A 15423-nucleotide genomic window follows, 5' to 3' on the forward strand; every position below is an offset into this window, starting at 1 on the left:
CAGTTCACCCAGCTTGAGTGGGAGATGTTACACTACCAGATAAGTAGCAGGAAGTCATTCAACTGAGAGGGAGAACCTCAGGCCCTGTGCCTGGTTGTTAACTCTATCTCTCCAAATGTAGCAGGCAAAATTGTGCCAACCATCCGATTGGAAAGCAGTTTTCTATATGTGTACAGGTGAGCAGGGGAGAATAGAGCTCTAATAAACTCAAGTAGGCACTGTGCCCGCAGCAAAAGAGAATCATGCCCCTTTTATTCATACACATTTTCACGGCGTATCCCTGTAGTTAAACAAACACACACACACACACCCCTAAAGGTTCCATTCTGCTCATAAGGAACTTCCATTTACAGAAGAGTCATTCCACTCATGGAATGGGACCTTTGGAGTCAACCTGTTATCTGGAGCCAAAAATTAGTTATTTATTTTGGGGTGCAGTCTTGAAAGGTAGTACATTACGGGAGTCTATGGGACTCCATTGGCTCAGATTCCTCAAGCTGCTCCTGTTTTCTACGAAAGCAATGTCAAATGCTTACTAATCCAATGAAAGGCAATAATGATTTTCCCATTCAAGTGAATCTAACAAATTAGTTGCTAACTTATTTTCAATGGTACTTCATTATGATTAACATTAGCTGGATAGGGGTCGAGTTGTTTACTGCTCCAGAGTATTTTAGGATGCATTCATATGTATATGGAGCATGTATTTGTTTATTTGTGCTTCAAAATCAGTGAACAGTTCAATCACAACAGAAAACTTAAGTCTCTATAAATAACACTAGAAACATTTTAATGGTGATTTTGTCACTTTACAAAAAATATTTTTTCCCAAAAGTAATTTTTCTATCAATATAAATGGTAGGTGAAAGAAAAGGAATTTACCAATGAAAACTATATTTGCATCCAATAACAAAATTAGGTACAATGTACAAAACCAGATCATTTGAAGTTATTTTAAAAGTTTAACTTTTTCCTTTAAAACTCTGAACTTAGGATTGCTGTTGATTTTCTTATTAAACAGGGCCAGAATTTCCTCTTCAGATTTGTGGTGGTCACCTGCTATTGCATAATACTGGGCTAAAACCTACACAATAAACAAAAAGAGAAAATATTACACTCAAATACTTTAGTGCTGCTATCAGCAGGTTTTCAGGAATAAAATCTCCCACAACCACCTCTTTCCACGACTTACAGATACTAGCCCCAATCATATGTGCAAGCATGGGCTTCTCCTTTCATTGAAACATTGAGGATTGTTCTGTACATGTAACTTCACTGTCAGGGCCTGTAGACTTCCTAGTATTTTGCCAGTGCACTGTACTGGCTACCAGTCTGATGCCAGGTGCCACCTAAAACAGCCTTCCCCAACCTGGTGGCCTCCAGGTTGGGGGAGGCGGATGTAAAGTGTTAGTTTTGCGCTTTAGAGCTCTAAATGGTCTTGGACCAGGTATCTGAGAAGTACCACCTGCTCCAATATTGGCCTGCTGATGCGTTACAATTGTCTGCGAAGGCTCTGAAATAAAGGGCTACTGGGGATGAGGCCTTTGCTGCAGTCACTACAGTGCAACGGCACCCAATTAAAAAACATGCAGAAGCTTTTCATGGCATGTGACTGGTGTTAACGTTTTCACTGTCCTGTTTTAATGTTATAAACCATTTAAAGATATATATAGCCCACCATTTATAACGTAGTAATATATATTGCCATAAAAAGGTGATATAGAAGTGTTTTAAATAAAATGTAACTTTCAGTCAAAAAGCCAGTAAGGGCCTAAAGGGCTGCAACCATAAGCATACTTCCTAGCAAGTAAGACCGATTAGATTTACATTATTAAGAGCTGACCACGTTTCAATGCTGAAATTCATTGATACATGGATTTCATTTAGACTGGAATCAAGCCATAGCTTTTACTCTGTTCACAGGTTGGATGGTGGTGATATCATTAATACTATCTCAGGCCGTAGTCCAAGTTGCATCACATGCCTCTACAGAGGGCCCTCCATCCCTCTGGATTGACATTGCAGAGGGCACAAAGGGTGGATGGGAAGGAGGAAGGGAAAATCAGTGACTCCCTACACCCATGAATGAACAGAAGTACTGCCAATTGCACAAGTGAGGTTTACGTCCAAAGCCTTTGCATTTTGAATTTTCAAAGTTGAAGTCAAAACCACTTTTGAGAATCAGTTGGATGAAATGAGTACTCTGAAACATTGGTTTAGCTGCCAAAGGTTTACGGAATCTTTGTGAACATTCCAACTGTAGAATGTAGAGCAGGCAGCACTACTGAAGTGTTACTCAACTGTTACAGGGTGTTAGCAATTGCTCATCTGTAAGACTGACAAACTAGTAGCTCACACTTAGGTTGCACACACTATCAATCAATCAATCAATCAATCAATCAATCAATCAATCCATCCATCCATGTATCTAATCAGGGCATAACCTAATAATCCAAATGGGAACTACTCCCATTTGTTTCAACTGTACTTATGCAGGAGAGCTTCCTCTTGGATTGTATTCAGTGGTTTTCATAAAGTGCTCCAACATACCTTTTTCCTTAGTTTCTTAATTGATATTTCATTGTCAGGTGCTTGCTTCAGAACAGCTTTTATAGTTCCTTTCCAACTGAATTTACCTGTATAATTGGTTAAACAAGAAGGTATACAGAATACAAGATATTGTGTCCACATATTTTGGCCTAAGTTACTACTGAAATTTACCACCACTCAAATGTTACACTGTGTGGTTAATACCTGCTTGCTAAATACATTACTGCACTGGGATCATTTTGTGATGGCTAAAAGATGCCGTTGAGCATAATTCTAACGGAAGTATTACTCTTCTGGCATAAGAGGATTTTTTAAAAAAACTTACAGAACAGACACACATGAGCGCACAAGATCAGCAACTGCCCCTACATCTATTTACCTCCCTAAGGAGTAACACATCTGACTGGCTCCCAGCTAGGAAAGAAAACAGCTGCACAGATTGGTCATTCCCAATGTGTTTCAATATTTATCTTATTTCCAAGGGAAAAAAAATTCTTACTTGTAAATATAAATAATCAAACACCCAATAAAATAACTTGCATACATTTTACACTAGTGTATAGGCTGTCTTCTAGGACATAGCCTTCACAGCAAGATATATATTAAAATCATCAAATCATAATACACTATTATAAGACAGCAGGTTAAAAAATGTAGGCTTAAGCCATACCAAAGTTCCATACGACACATTAGAACAGCTCAGATTGTCACCCATTCCTTGGTGCAAGTCATCCAGCAGGGCAACCAAGGCTGTTTCTGTCCCAGAGTCCAGAATGGAGGTCACCACCCTGTTCAGCACCTTGCCCAAAAAGGGAAGGTTAAGAATGATACGTCTTTTTACTGCCAAGGTATGGAGAAAACCCTGCCCTCCTTGGATGCTAATATCTTGTAATACCAAGGCCTAGCACTCAGTAATCCATTTCCAGGGCAGGGGAGCTATTCCCCTGTGGATGTTACACTTCTCCTCTATACTTTAACGATGATACTAATAGACACTTTGATTGTGCTGTTACATTACTGTTGCTATAAATAGCTTTAGCTCACAATCATACAGCTAAATCCAAGTAAAGGTTACCTTGATGCTCATCCTCGTTTTCTTCCATTTCTAAATTGTTCATTCTTTTTTGTGGAATGGGAGAGTCACCTACATTTATTTATTTTTTGGGGGTAGGGAGAAATACAGCGAGAATAAGTGTCAGAAATTCCAGCAAGAGAATCACTAGAGAGCAATTATCACTGTGCTGCAGACAGGCTGTAAGCCCATCAAAACTGGAACAATAGTTAAAGCTGCACCCAATATTCCTCAAGTGAAGCAAAAAGATCTTGCACTGTTTGACTATTGATAAAAGCCTCGCGCAACATGGAAAAAGCAGAAGAGAATTTTTCTTGATGTTCCTTGATAGGAAACAGAATGCCCCCGAGGCTGTTCCCGTCACCTCAACCCCACCCCAATTTTCATTCCAAGCATTAAAGTTTATCATGGTGAGATTTTCTTCTGCTCTCATCCCTGCCCTTTAAGGAGTCTCAGTCTCTCTCTTATCCATATTTAAAATATGTTAAGAAATATGTCCTTGACTATAAGATGATAAAATGGGTTTCACAACTAGGAATAGCACAAAATGTAAATTTTGTACCTTTTGAGAGGTTGCGCTTGCGTTTCTTCACATTTGTTTTTGCCCCTCGTTCTTCCACATCGGGGCAATTTCCATTCACTTCCAATTCAGCTGAATGAACTGCTTGCTGTGTTTTCATCTTCAAATAATTGCTTTTGAACATGTTTGCATTCTCATCCCCTGCTGCTACTTTCTTAGACTTTTTGCTTTTTGTAAGTTCTAGGCTCTCTTGTTGAGCCTGTAATCTTAATTTTTGGGGCTTTTTGATATTTTCCCTCTCTTCCTTTTGTTCCCGTTTCCTCTTTTTCTTTGCAGGTTTCTCGGTTTTTACTACATTATCTTCTGATGGTGTCGGCATAGATTCATTTTTTGCAGACTGTTTTCCAAATGTCTCCTGTTGGAAAGATTCCAAGGGCTTAAACTTCACCACAATGAGGCTTCTCAATCAAGATGGAGGGCTTCAGTGGCCAGATAGTTTATAGCATGTATGCAGTGTCAGACACATTAACTCATCTGGAACAACCATAAATACCCAATTTTGAAGTTATAGTGACACAGTTTAGAATCCCTCTTCTCCTATAGTTGAAAGGGTAGAAAAATGCAGAGGTTTATACCTTATTTCACACTCATTATCTCAGTAATTCTTACAACTGCCCTATTAAATAGTCTGATATTGCAGATATTGGAACAGGCTGAAGAAAAGAACAGTGGATTTACTGTGATCTTTATTCTCTTCAGTGGATGGAGAGTATCTTTGAGTGGGTTACTCCTTCCACTTGCCCCAGAAAGTGGAGCTATGAACACAGACTTTTGTGTACTCCCTTCCTGTGGAAGCCCATCCCAGTGTCAAGGCATGATGAAGCAAAGAAGAAAATAAAAACTGAAGGCATCTTGGTAACAACTGGACTTACTTTCAGATAAGCATGCATAGGGTCAAGCTGCACAGAACCTTTTGTGGGGGGATAGGGAAAACAGGGGAATAGAAAGATGATTGCAGCTTTTTATGAAATGCAATTTGTTCTCTGACCTGATGAGAAGGCACACTTGAAAATAAGAGGCAAGAAACACCAACGACAAAGTAAAAATAGGCAAGATGTTTATGCAGTGTAACGTGGGGCTTGCACAGGGCTTTTTTATATTCTTTATAAAGGTGTGCAGTTCCTCCCAATTCTCTCTCTTCTGGGTTGCTCTTTTTCCTGGGAACCCCTTCCCAATTATCAATAGTCTCTTGCCTCCTTGTCAACTTAGGCCGCTTCCTCCACATTCTGTTTGGTAGGCACCTACCATTTTCCTTTTGGGCATCCTAAGAATTTTCAAGTCCCTATCTTCAGTTCACAGGAACCCTTAACAACATCTGCATGGCATTAAACTAAGAAACCATGCACTTTATATGAAGCAAATATGGAAGCATCTTTAATACACTTCTTCAAACAAACAAGATTGGTTTACTCTGCACATGGAAAGAGAAGTTACCTATTCGGTTACTAAAAAACCTAAAATTGTGATAGGATTGGACTTTGCAGCTGGCAGACAGAAAAGAAAATTTGGTTACAGCTCAGCCACAACGTGTGGATCTCTGGCTATAAAAATTATCTGCCATGCTGATAATAAGGTATAAGGTGTGAAATAAGGTATAAACCTCCGCTTTTTTCACTTTTACAAGAGCGTTTGATTTGCTTACCTTACTGGTAGCTTCTGAAAAAATATCCCACACCTGATTTTGTAGAGCAGTGCTATGTATTTTCAAACTGTTGGCCATCCAGTTCTGTTTAGGAAAAAAGCAGCAGCATTTCTATTTTAACATAACAATGCGGGTCTACTTCCTGACAAAATCAAATTGCAGTGTTTAGTTAAGCAGAAGGCCTTGTCTACCTGTACTTATGCACCTTTTTTCAGAAGCTTGTAACAGCCAGAAGCCAAGTAGTATTCATGAAATATCCTGTTTGGTTGTAACTAACAACAGTAAAATTATATGACACATCAACTGGTGCCATATAAGGTAATACATGTTAGCTTCAAACGGAAGGACACAAAAGCTGTTACATTGCTCAAATGCACCTGATGTGAGCCCTATTCATGCATACCCTCAATGTGTAGGGCAAACAAAGGGAGAGTGGAGTGGAGCTGTGCCTCCTGGCCCCACCCCTGACGTTGCATGCTGTGGCGCCCCCACCCCCTGCACACTGAGTGTGTTTATCTGCAAAGGGCCACATATACACTCACTGCATGGATGTTGGGACCAGTGCCAAGAAACACAGCCCCACTCCTTTCTGTGTTATCCTTACGTACTGAAGGAACACATGAATAGGGCAATGGGGAACCAGCTGAAGTCACAAGTGCCAAGAAGTTCACTGGGTGACTTTGGACCAGTCACTGACTCTCAGTCTAACTACCTCACAGTGTTGTGAGGATAAAGTGGAGGAGGAGGATCATATAAGCTGCCTTGGGTTCCTTGGAAGAAAAAGAGTGGGCTATAAATGTAATGATGAATAAGAATTAGCCGACAGGCAGCCCTTGAAGCTGGTGTTTTTTTCCCCATCCACAGATAACTGAATTGTGGTGTGCCTTGAAATTAGCTTCTGAGTGGGTGTTTGTCAGTATTCCTCCTTTGCTCCTCCAGGTTCCCTCCTCCCTCAAACCTTTGTGCCTCTGCTCACTGACCTTCTTCCATCACTGTAAGAGGCAGTTTCTAAGGAAAGAAGTTCAGCATAATGCTACAACATCTGCATGCATGTACCCCTCCCACTTACTCACAGTATAATGCTATTTATCACGACTCCAGGATTAACCAGGAGTTGTGTATAGCTGCAGCAGCAAGAATGGGCAGTAGTAGCAGCAGTGAGGATATGAGGGAAAAGGGTTGGAAAGCATACCACCACCACCCTCCCTAGCCCACGGGCTTTGAAAGAAGGGTTTGAGGCTGACTCTAGATCTAGGGGAGGTACTCGGATTAAGACGACTAAACCTTGCTACACCAACTTGTCTGCTGCAGACCGCTATGTGTGGTGGAAGGTTCTGGGCCACATTCTAGAGAACCATTATTTTCTTCTGGAGCATTCGCCATATTGTACCACTTGGTAGGATAATGCAGACAATCACCCAAGATCAATTTGGTCATATCTATTGCCACTTCAGGAAAACATGTCTGTTGTTACTCTTCTTTTCATCAAGGAACGCCAGAGAAATAAAATTTCTTACAGAGCAGTCCTATACGTGTCTATCAGAAGTAGGTCCCACTGAGTTCAATTGGGCTTACTCCTAGCTGAGTACAGAATTGTAGCCTAAATACTTAACGCCTCACCAACATACCTGAAACTTGCGCTTTTTTCTTGGAATATTGTCATAGACGCATATCTGTTCTAATATGTCTTGAACTTTGGGGTTAATGTTTGTTTCCTTTATCGTCTCATGAATCTTCTGCAAAAGGAAAGTGGATATGATTACGTCCAAGATACAATATACTGAAATAACAAGTTTGATCACCTTAAATAAGATGTATGCAGTGCATCTGTAAGCATCAGAAGTTAAATTCTAATATCTCTCAGTTTCCTCCGCTGGTAGGGAGTCTGGGGAGTGGAGTGTGCCAAGGTGCCAAACACACCGATGTTGGGACTGATTTGATTTAAAAAGCTCAACTGCATTTCGTATTGCCTTTATACAGCATTTATGGCCACTGTAAATAAAGGCATAAGGACAAAAACAATTTGAAATTTCACATTTCGCAATAATTCATACTTTACAACTGAAATACCTAATTTGGCTGGATAATGCATGAAGTAGAAACAAGTAAAAAAACTCTGTGCATGTTTTCATTCATATTGTCCCATGGCATTAATGCTGAGGGGTACTATAGTGTTCTTGCCTGCTCCCCCATACTATTTAACATCTACATGAAACCACTGGATGAAGTTGTCAAGGGATTTGGAGTCATCAGTATACTGATGACACCCAGCATTATTTCTCTCTCTCATATAATCCAGATGTGGGGATGGGTATTCATAATAGGCAACTCAAGTCAGCAATAGGCTGAATAAGGGCTAATAAATTGAAGATCAATCCAGACAACATTAAGGTGTCGGACACGACTGAACGACTGAACAACAACAACAACAAAAGCGATGCTTCTGATGAGCGAGTATTTAGTCTATTTTGGATGGTGCCGCAGTCAATCCTAAGGATCAATTTCATAGCTGGGAGGTGCTTTTAGATACAATGTCACTTATGGACATCCACGTGGCATCTGTGGCTCAGAATGCCTTTTGATCAAATTTTGGTTGATATGCTAGCCATGGCCTCTACTGGAAAAACAATCCTCAGTTAGTTATACATGCCTGTGAAAAACATCCAGAATCTTACAAAACAGTCAAATTATTAACAGGGATGCACCATGTTGATCATATTTCATTTCAGCAATATTGAAAGATCTGCACTGACTTCCAGTTTATTTCTGGGCACTATTCCAAGTGCCGATTTTAACCAATAAAGCCCTAATGTTCTAGTACTAGATATCTGAAGGACTACCTTTTTCCCATATGTATCAGCCCATGAATTGTGGTTGTCAGCCATGGCCCTGATTTAAGTGTCCTTATTTTTGGAAGTTATACAGATGGCCAGAGATTGGGCTCTCTCTTGATTATGAAACACCTTCCTTAAACAAAAAAGCCTGGTAACTGCCCCAGTATTCTTTGGGCACCAGCTGAAAGTTGACTTATTCTCCCAAATGTTTAGCAGATATTATAAAACCATTTGTGGCATTAATATTTTGTTTACTTTAAAATATGTATGTTATTGTATTCTTATACTGCTTTTAATTTGGGGGTGTAAGCTGTCTCAGAGATGACTGGCAAATTGGTAGGGAGGGAAATGATACTCAGCACACAAGTTTTTTTCTAAAATTAAATGTGATATTACTTTTTTTTTTTTTTACCTGAATCCATTCCTGCTGTTTGACATCTCCTTTGTGAGTTTTGGCTTCATAGCCCTTGCCACCATATTTCTGATCTTCACTTAGGCACTTCACATGACATTTATAATCATCACCCCTTCAATATTAAGAACAAGATATGTAAACAACCATTATAGAAGAGGACATTTTAGCACAGCCCTCCCAGTGCAGGATGCTTTCCACTCTGAAACAGCCTGATAACTGCCAGAGAAGCCATTGGTCCACCTAACCCAAAACTCTGACTGGCAGAAGCTCTCCAAATCTCAGGCCTTCATGTGTCTTCCCAGCCCTGCTGCTGGGATTCTTTTATCTGGAGATACCAGATTTGAATTGAATTTGAGAATGGGCATGGGATGCTGACTGCCCTTTTGGGAAGGGGCAGAAAAGACTGAACATCGAGGAGGAAGAGGGGGAATGGAATGGAGTATCCTGCATTTACAAGGTGCAGCTGAACAGCTCTCTGCTTCAGTGGAATGGAATTGCATTTAGACAGGCTGAGAAATTGTCAGCCATCCCTTCATTACAGGGCACCTCCCTCATCCTACAGGGGTATTCAGACTTGCTTGGATGTTCAAACCTGCATGGTCAGGGAAATGTTTGCCCATTTTATGGTGTTCTTGCTGTTGTGAATGAGATTTTATCTGCTGCTCTTTTTTAATCCATATATTTATTGATTTTAAATTTGTTGGCTCCTTTGAACTTCCAAGCAAAGGCAGGGTTTTTTTTTTTTTTAATTAAGGAACCCTACAACACCACCAGTATCTCCTGAGATGAGCAAGAAAACTGTCCACAATCTCTTCCCATATACAGTAATGGCAGAAAGACTACATCTGAATAGCCCTACAGTTTAAGAGTTACTTTTGGAAAAATAAGATAATTTCAACATATGGTTTTCTATACATATCGCCTAACTGCAGCTGCCCAGAAAGTGTTCAGACACAAGAATGTATGAACCTTGGGCTCGAGCACTCCCCCTCCTCCTCTTGCATGCAGCAATTAGTGGCTTTCTTGCAGAAAAACTTGCTGTTTCATTATAATAAGCAAACCAAGGTTTGTGCTTGCCTGTAAGCCAGGAGCTCAAATCAAGATCAAGTACTGAGTACTGACAAATGTGAACCAGTTTACTATTTCAGAAAAAACACCAAACTATGATTTGCTGCAAACAGAGACTGGAAACTGCTAATCATGGCGCACATGAGGTGCAGGAGGGGGAAGATGTATGCAAGACCAAGGCTTGTGTCTGCTTGTTCTTGTAATGTCAACCCAAGGTTTGGCATTATGGCCACATTCAGATGTGATAAGCCAGAATTGCTGATAGCCAGTGCACACTGCCCTATTGCCCCTGCTTGGCTCCTTCCACCATCAGGAGTGGATAATCTAACCAGAAGTTAAACAAGGAGGCAAAAGCTTCATGAGAACCCTGACTCCTGGTTTATCATTTCCCTGTTTGAAGTTCGTTTCCCGTTCTTGGTTTGTTAGGAGAGTGACAAGCCAGGATTCTGGTTTGGACATAATGGAAAGCTTTTGCTCCCTCATTAATTTAGCCATTTTCACTGGTAGGAGGAGCCAAGGCAGGGCAATCATACAGCATGCACAAGCACTCTACTCATGAACGATAAGCCAGGATTCTCAACAATTCTGGCTTATCCCCATGTCCAAATGTGGTCTTTGTCTGAACAGCTTCACTGAAAAGCTACCTTATTTACTAAATAATGAAAAAATAATAATCCGATTTCTACCTACCAGAAATCTTTGCCACAATCCATACAAGAAAGGCATTGACAGTTCCAGCACATATTTACATGCTTTTCAACCTGCCCCTTCTTCACAGATTCTCCACATGCGTTACATGTAAAAACCACCATTTCTGGCAAAATAATTGTATCTGTTTCTTCAAACACTGCTAGACAAACACCATTTGTTTTCCAGGAAATTCTAGGAATGAATTTAACGTAGAATTAATAGCTCTCCAATACAGCATTTTATAAATGTATTTTAATTACTTTTAAAAAGTAGAACTACCAAAACTACACTCAAATATATTCAGATCCTTGTCAAATTTAAAGATAAAAACTATGATGTTAACATTGTACATGAAATACCACATACTCAAGGCTATTAGTATTAAAGAATCTAGAGGTACTGGTATTTATTGTGAACGTGCAATGCTTTCTAAGAAGTAAAATTCAATAAGGAGTTGTTGCTCATGTTACAAGACAGAGGCTACATTCTTAAACACACTTATTTGTCCTCTGAATTCATTAGGACTTACTTCCCAGTAAACATACACAAGATCAGGCTGAGAGCATTCTACCCCCCCCCCCCAATTTCTATCTCAGAGTAGGAAAAGACCAAACTACCCTGCTTGACACCATTACTCCAATCTCCCAGGGTTCAAAATAGGATGATTTCACCAAACTACTTGACAAAGCCCAGGAGCATCCCATCAGTCTGGCCTGAGAGAACTGCTGGGGCAGCCCCTACCCCACCTCCCTGAGGCTACTTAAGATGTCTGTGCCTGAGGGAAGGCAAATGTGGAGAAGCCCAGACCAGGGAGCTTGTGCCATTGGCTCCTGCAGAGACCCATCAGTCAACCTTAGAGACTTATGTTGTTCTGTATTTTGTACCATTTATGTTATATTAATATTTTTTTAAAACTAAGTTGCCTCAGGAGCCCAGACAGAAAGTCAGCATATGAATGCATTAAAAGAAATAAAAGGTGGTATTTCATAAAAGCAGTACCAAAGCAACATTTTAAAAAACTGGACTGGAAGAGTTATGAAAACCCTACAAGAGGCCTTATAAAACTAAATGCTTAGCTTTCAGATACCTTTCCAAATATTTGTATTGAAAGATAACTAAGGTAAGCAAGACATGACAGATTTACAAACATGAATGGACTAGAGAGTTAAAAATGGTTCACTCATTCAAAAAAACTAAACTTCAGTTGCATCCACTGAAATTGATAGGAAGCAAGTTTAATGCAAACAGAAGGAAAAGTTTCATTTACAGAATATAAAATCAGCCTATGTGACTCCTTGCCATAAGATGCTGTGATGGTAGCAACTATATAGTAAAAGGATCCTACAACTACATGAAAACATCTCTCTTAACAAGGTTAGGCAGATGTCACCCATCACCGTGAAGGATCTGCCTGTCTTGTGTTCACACAGGAGGCTAAGCTAGATGGACTATTGGTTTGATCCAGCAAGGCACATAATTAGAATTGTCTTCTTGGATCAGGTCAAGTTCCATCTAATAGTCAGGCACTGTTTCCAGCAGCAGCTAGCCAGACATTCTGAAAGCTCACCAGCAGGGAAAGAAGCTGATGCCCCATCCCCAATACATTAATATCACAGGTATATTGCTTCTGAACACAGGGTTTTCGTTTAGTTACTGTGAGCAGCAGTTGGTAGCCCTCCTTCATGAATTTGTCTAATCCTGTTTTAAAGCCATTGAAGCCAGTGGCTGCTACCCTACTTATTGGTAGGGAATTCTGTACATTAATTGTACTTTGTGTATGTAACAAGCAAACTTCCTTTTTTCCCAGATGTATATAAACAGGGATTGCGGGGGATGCATCTAGGAGCACTCCTCAGAGAACTGACTGGCTGTGCCCACCTGTGACTCCTCATGGCCCCCTCAACCTGCATTTAGTCATGCCCCATAGCCTGCAATGCACTGCCTTCCGAAGAAAGGCGTGCTAGCAAAATTATTCAAAACGGTTCGTTAACTTCAGAAAGTTAAGCCACCCTTATATAGAACAGAGCTGCAAGGCATTCGGCGGTAGGGACAGTGGAAAGGATGCAATACCATGTCACTTACACATGCACGCGCAGGGCAGGCAACATGCCTCCGCTCCTCCCAAGAGACATGTATGTTCTAGATGCCCAGGGAGGCGGAGGGATGTGGCCCCTGGTGCTCCCAATTTTAAAGAGAGCGGGAGGGAGGCCTTCCCCACATTCCTTAGAACAAGCAGATGGGGGAAAGATGATGAACAGCGGCACAACAAGCAGATGAGTTGTGCCGCTGTTCGGATTAGAAGAGACCCCGGCTTACCATCCAGGAACTGCCCTTCTACCAGGGAGCACAACCAGCCGCGGGTCCCTGAGCAGCGTTCCTCGAGGATCCACGTGTCCCTCGCAGTCACCGTCGATGGGGATCTGGAGGAAAGGTGACGCTGCAGGGGGCTCTCGGCCGGGGTTGGGGGAGAGAAGCAGCGGCGCCCGGGCGAGAATGGCCTGAACAACGCAATCCAGCCACGGAGGCCTGCCGGGCCCGTTTCCTCGCTCCGCTACGGCGATAAGAACGCCTTGCCCCGCAACAGCTCCGTCCCGCGCACGCGACGCCACTGCCAACGGCTCCTTCCCCGACCTTTTTAGGGCAGGCTAGAGACCGCCTCCAATCGTAGACAGGGGAAGCGTGACACAGCCTGTAGTTCCGGTGGCGTGGTGTCGTCTATCCCTTGGCATCTCTATGGTCACATCGCATTTACTCATGGATTTACCAAAAGAAGACTCACACGAAGTATACAACTTCTGGATTGACGTGGGACGCCTTTTTTCCAGTGTGTTTCTGTTGCTCCAGAGCGGAAGTGACGGCTGCCTGTGGAAAACAAGCGAGGCTTTTAGCGTAGCTGTGACTGGGCAGCAAGGAGCCCCTCCCCCTTAATCAGCAGGAAAGAACATAAGGAGAGCCATGCTGGATCAGACTAAGCATTCTGCTGGATCTAACCCAGCATTCTGTTCACGCAGTGGGCAGCCAGCTGTCGACCAGGAACCCACAAGCGGGACATCAGTGCAACAGCACCCTCCCACCCATGTCCCCAAACAACTGGTGTACATAGCACACTGCCTCTGGTACAGGAGGTAGCACCATCAGGACTAGTAGCCATTGATAGTCTTCTCCTCCAAGAATTTGTCCAACCCCCTCTTAAAGCCATCCAAATTGGTGGCCATCACTATGTCTTGTGGTAGCGAATTTCATAGTTTGTGCACTGTGTGAAGATGTACTTCCTTTTATCTGTCCTGAATCTCCCACCAATCAACTTCATGGGATGACCCCGGGTTCTAGTATTTTGAGAGAGGAGAAAAATGCCTCCCTATCCACATTCTCCACACCATGCATCATTCTGTAGACCTCTATCACGTCTCCCCTTACTCTCCTTTTTCCAAGCTAAACAAGCCCAGCAGTTATAATCTTCCCTCATAGGGGAGATGCTCCAGCCCCTTGATCATTTTAGTTGCCCTTTTCTGCCTTTTTTCCAGCTCTACAATATGCTTTTTTAGGTGTGGTGACCAGAACTGTACTCAGTATTCCAAGTGTGGTCACACCATAGATTTGTATGGAAAGGGGTTCATGCTGTTGATAGTATAATCTTTTCCTATACATTTTGATCTCTTGCATACTGTGATCTTTACAGGGGAAAGTAGAGCAGAAAAGCATTTTAAGCACACTTACTCATGTCTGCTCAGAAGTAACCCCCTTTAGTTCAAAGAGACTTAAAATAAGGTAAGTGGGTATACAATTCCAGATTTGGATTGGAAATGTCAAAAGTGATATGCTGAGCTGAGATCATGGGGATGTGGTGTGGGATAGAGGAGAATCTATATTTTCTACAGAGATACAAAAACATTAAGTTAGAGAGAGAGAGATTGATACTCCTTCCAACCCAAACCTGCAGCTCAGTTGCACACAGGAGCCTTGCATTCCATTGACTTGCATGCAGCCGCTGCACTGGGCTCTTAAATTTATTTTTAAATATTATTACATTTATATCCTCCCTTTTTTCCTCTTGCAAGGAACCCAAAGAGGCTTACACGGTCCTCCTCCTCTCCATTTTATCCTCACAACAACCCTGTGAGGTAAGTTAGGCTGAGAGTCAATGACTGGTCCCAAAGTCACCCAGTGAGCTTCATGGCCGAGTGGGGACTAGAATCCAAATCTCCCAACCCAACTCTCTAACCACTACACCACCCACTTTAATCACTACAGCACACTGGCTTTTCCTGTGAAATGTCTAAAAACTCCCCCGAAAAATTCACATGAAAACAAAAGGTAGCAGGGAGCACAGACTCCTGTCTTTCCTTTTGTTTTGTGGGAGCGGGGTGTATACACTAGCGTTCAATCAAAGGGATGGGGAAAATTCTGAAAGTCTTCACTGATTCCTATGAGCAGCTCTCACATCCACCCCCCGGGGGCGGAGACGTTGCTTTGAAACAAGAAACTGGCTTTCTTAGGACGCAGTTCTATGCATGTTTAGCTAGAAAAAAGTCGTACAACGCACAGCATAGCTGGCTGCGGGATGCTGGGAGT

The 15423-nt window shown here is 41.8% G+C and overlaps 1 protein-coding gene across 1 annotated transcript; it reads right to left on the reverse strand.

Annotated features, from left to right (window-relative positions):
- Positions 1-773: 773 nt before the first annotated feature.
- Positions 774-13479, reverse strand: LYAR (Ly1 antibody reactive). The gene is made up of 9 exons (XM_084859854.1): positions 13168-13479; positions 10852-11043; positions 9091-9205; positions 7473-7580; positions 5845-5928; positions 4185-4557; positions 3626-3694; positions 2551-2636; positions 774-1084 (listed from the first exon to the last, which is right to left on the reverse strand). The coding sequence occupies exons 2-9, from the start codon at positions 10971-10973 to the stop codon at positions 950-952; spliced, it is 1092 nt and encodes a 363-aa protein (XP_084715980.1). The 5' UTR covers positions 10974-11043; positions 13168-13479; the 3' UTR covers positions 774-949.
- Positions 13480-15423: the final 1944 nt, after the last annotated feature.

This window comes from Heloderma suspectum, chromosome 5 (assembly GCF_057233095.1).
Source record: "Heloderma suspectum isolate Gila_16-S chromosome 5, 16-S_ref, whole genome shotgun sequence".
Taxonomy (NCBI): domain Eukaryota; kingdom Metazoa; phylum Chordata; class Lepidosauria; order Squamata; family Helodermatidae; genus Heloderma; species Heloderma suspectum.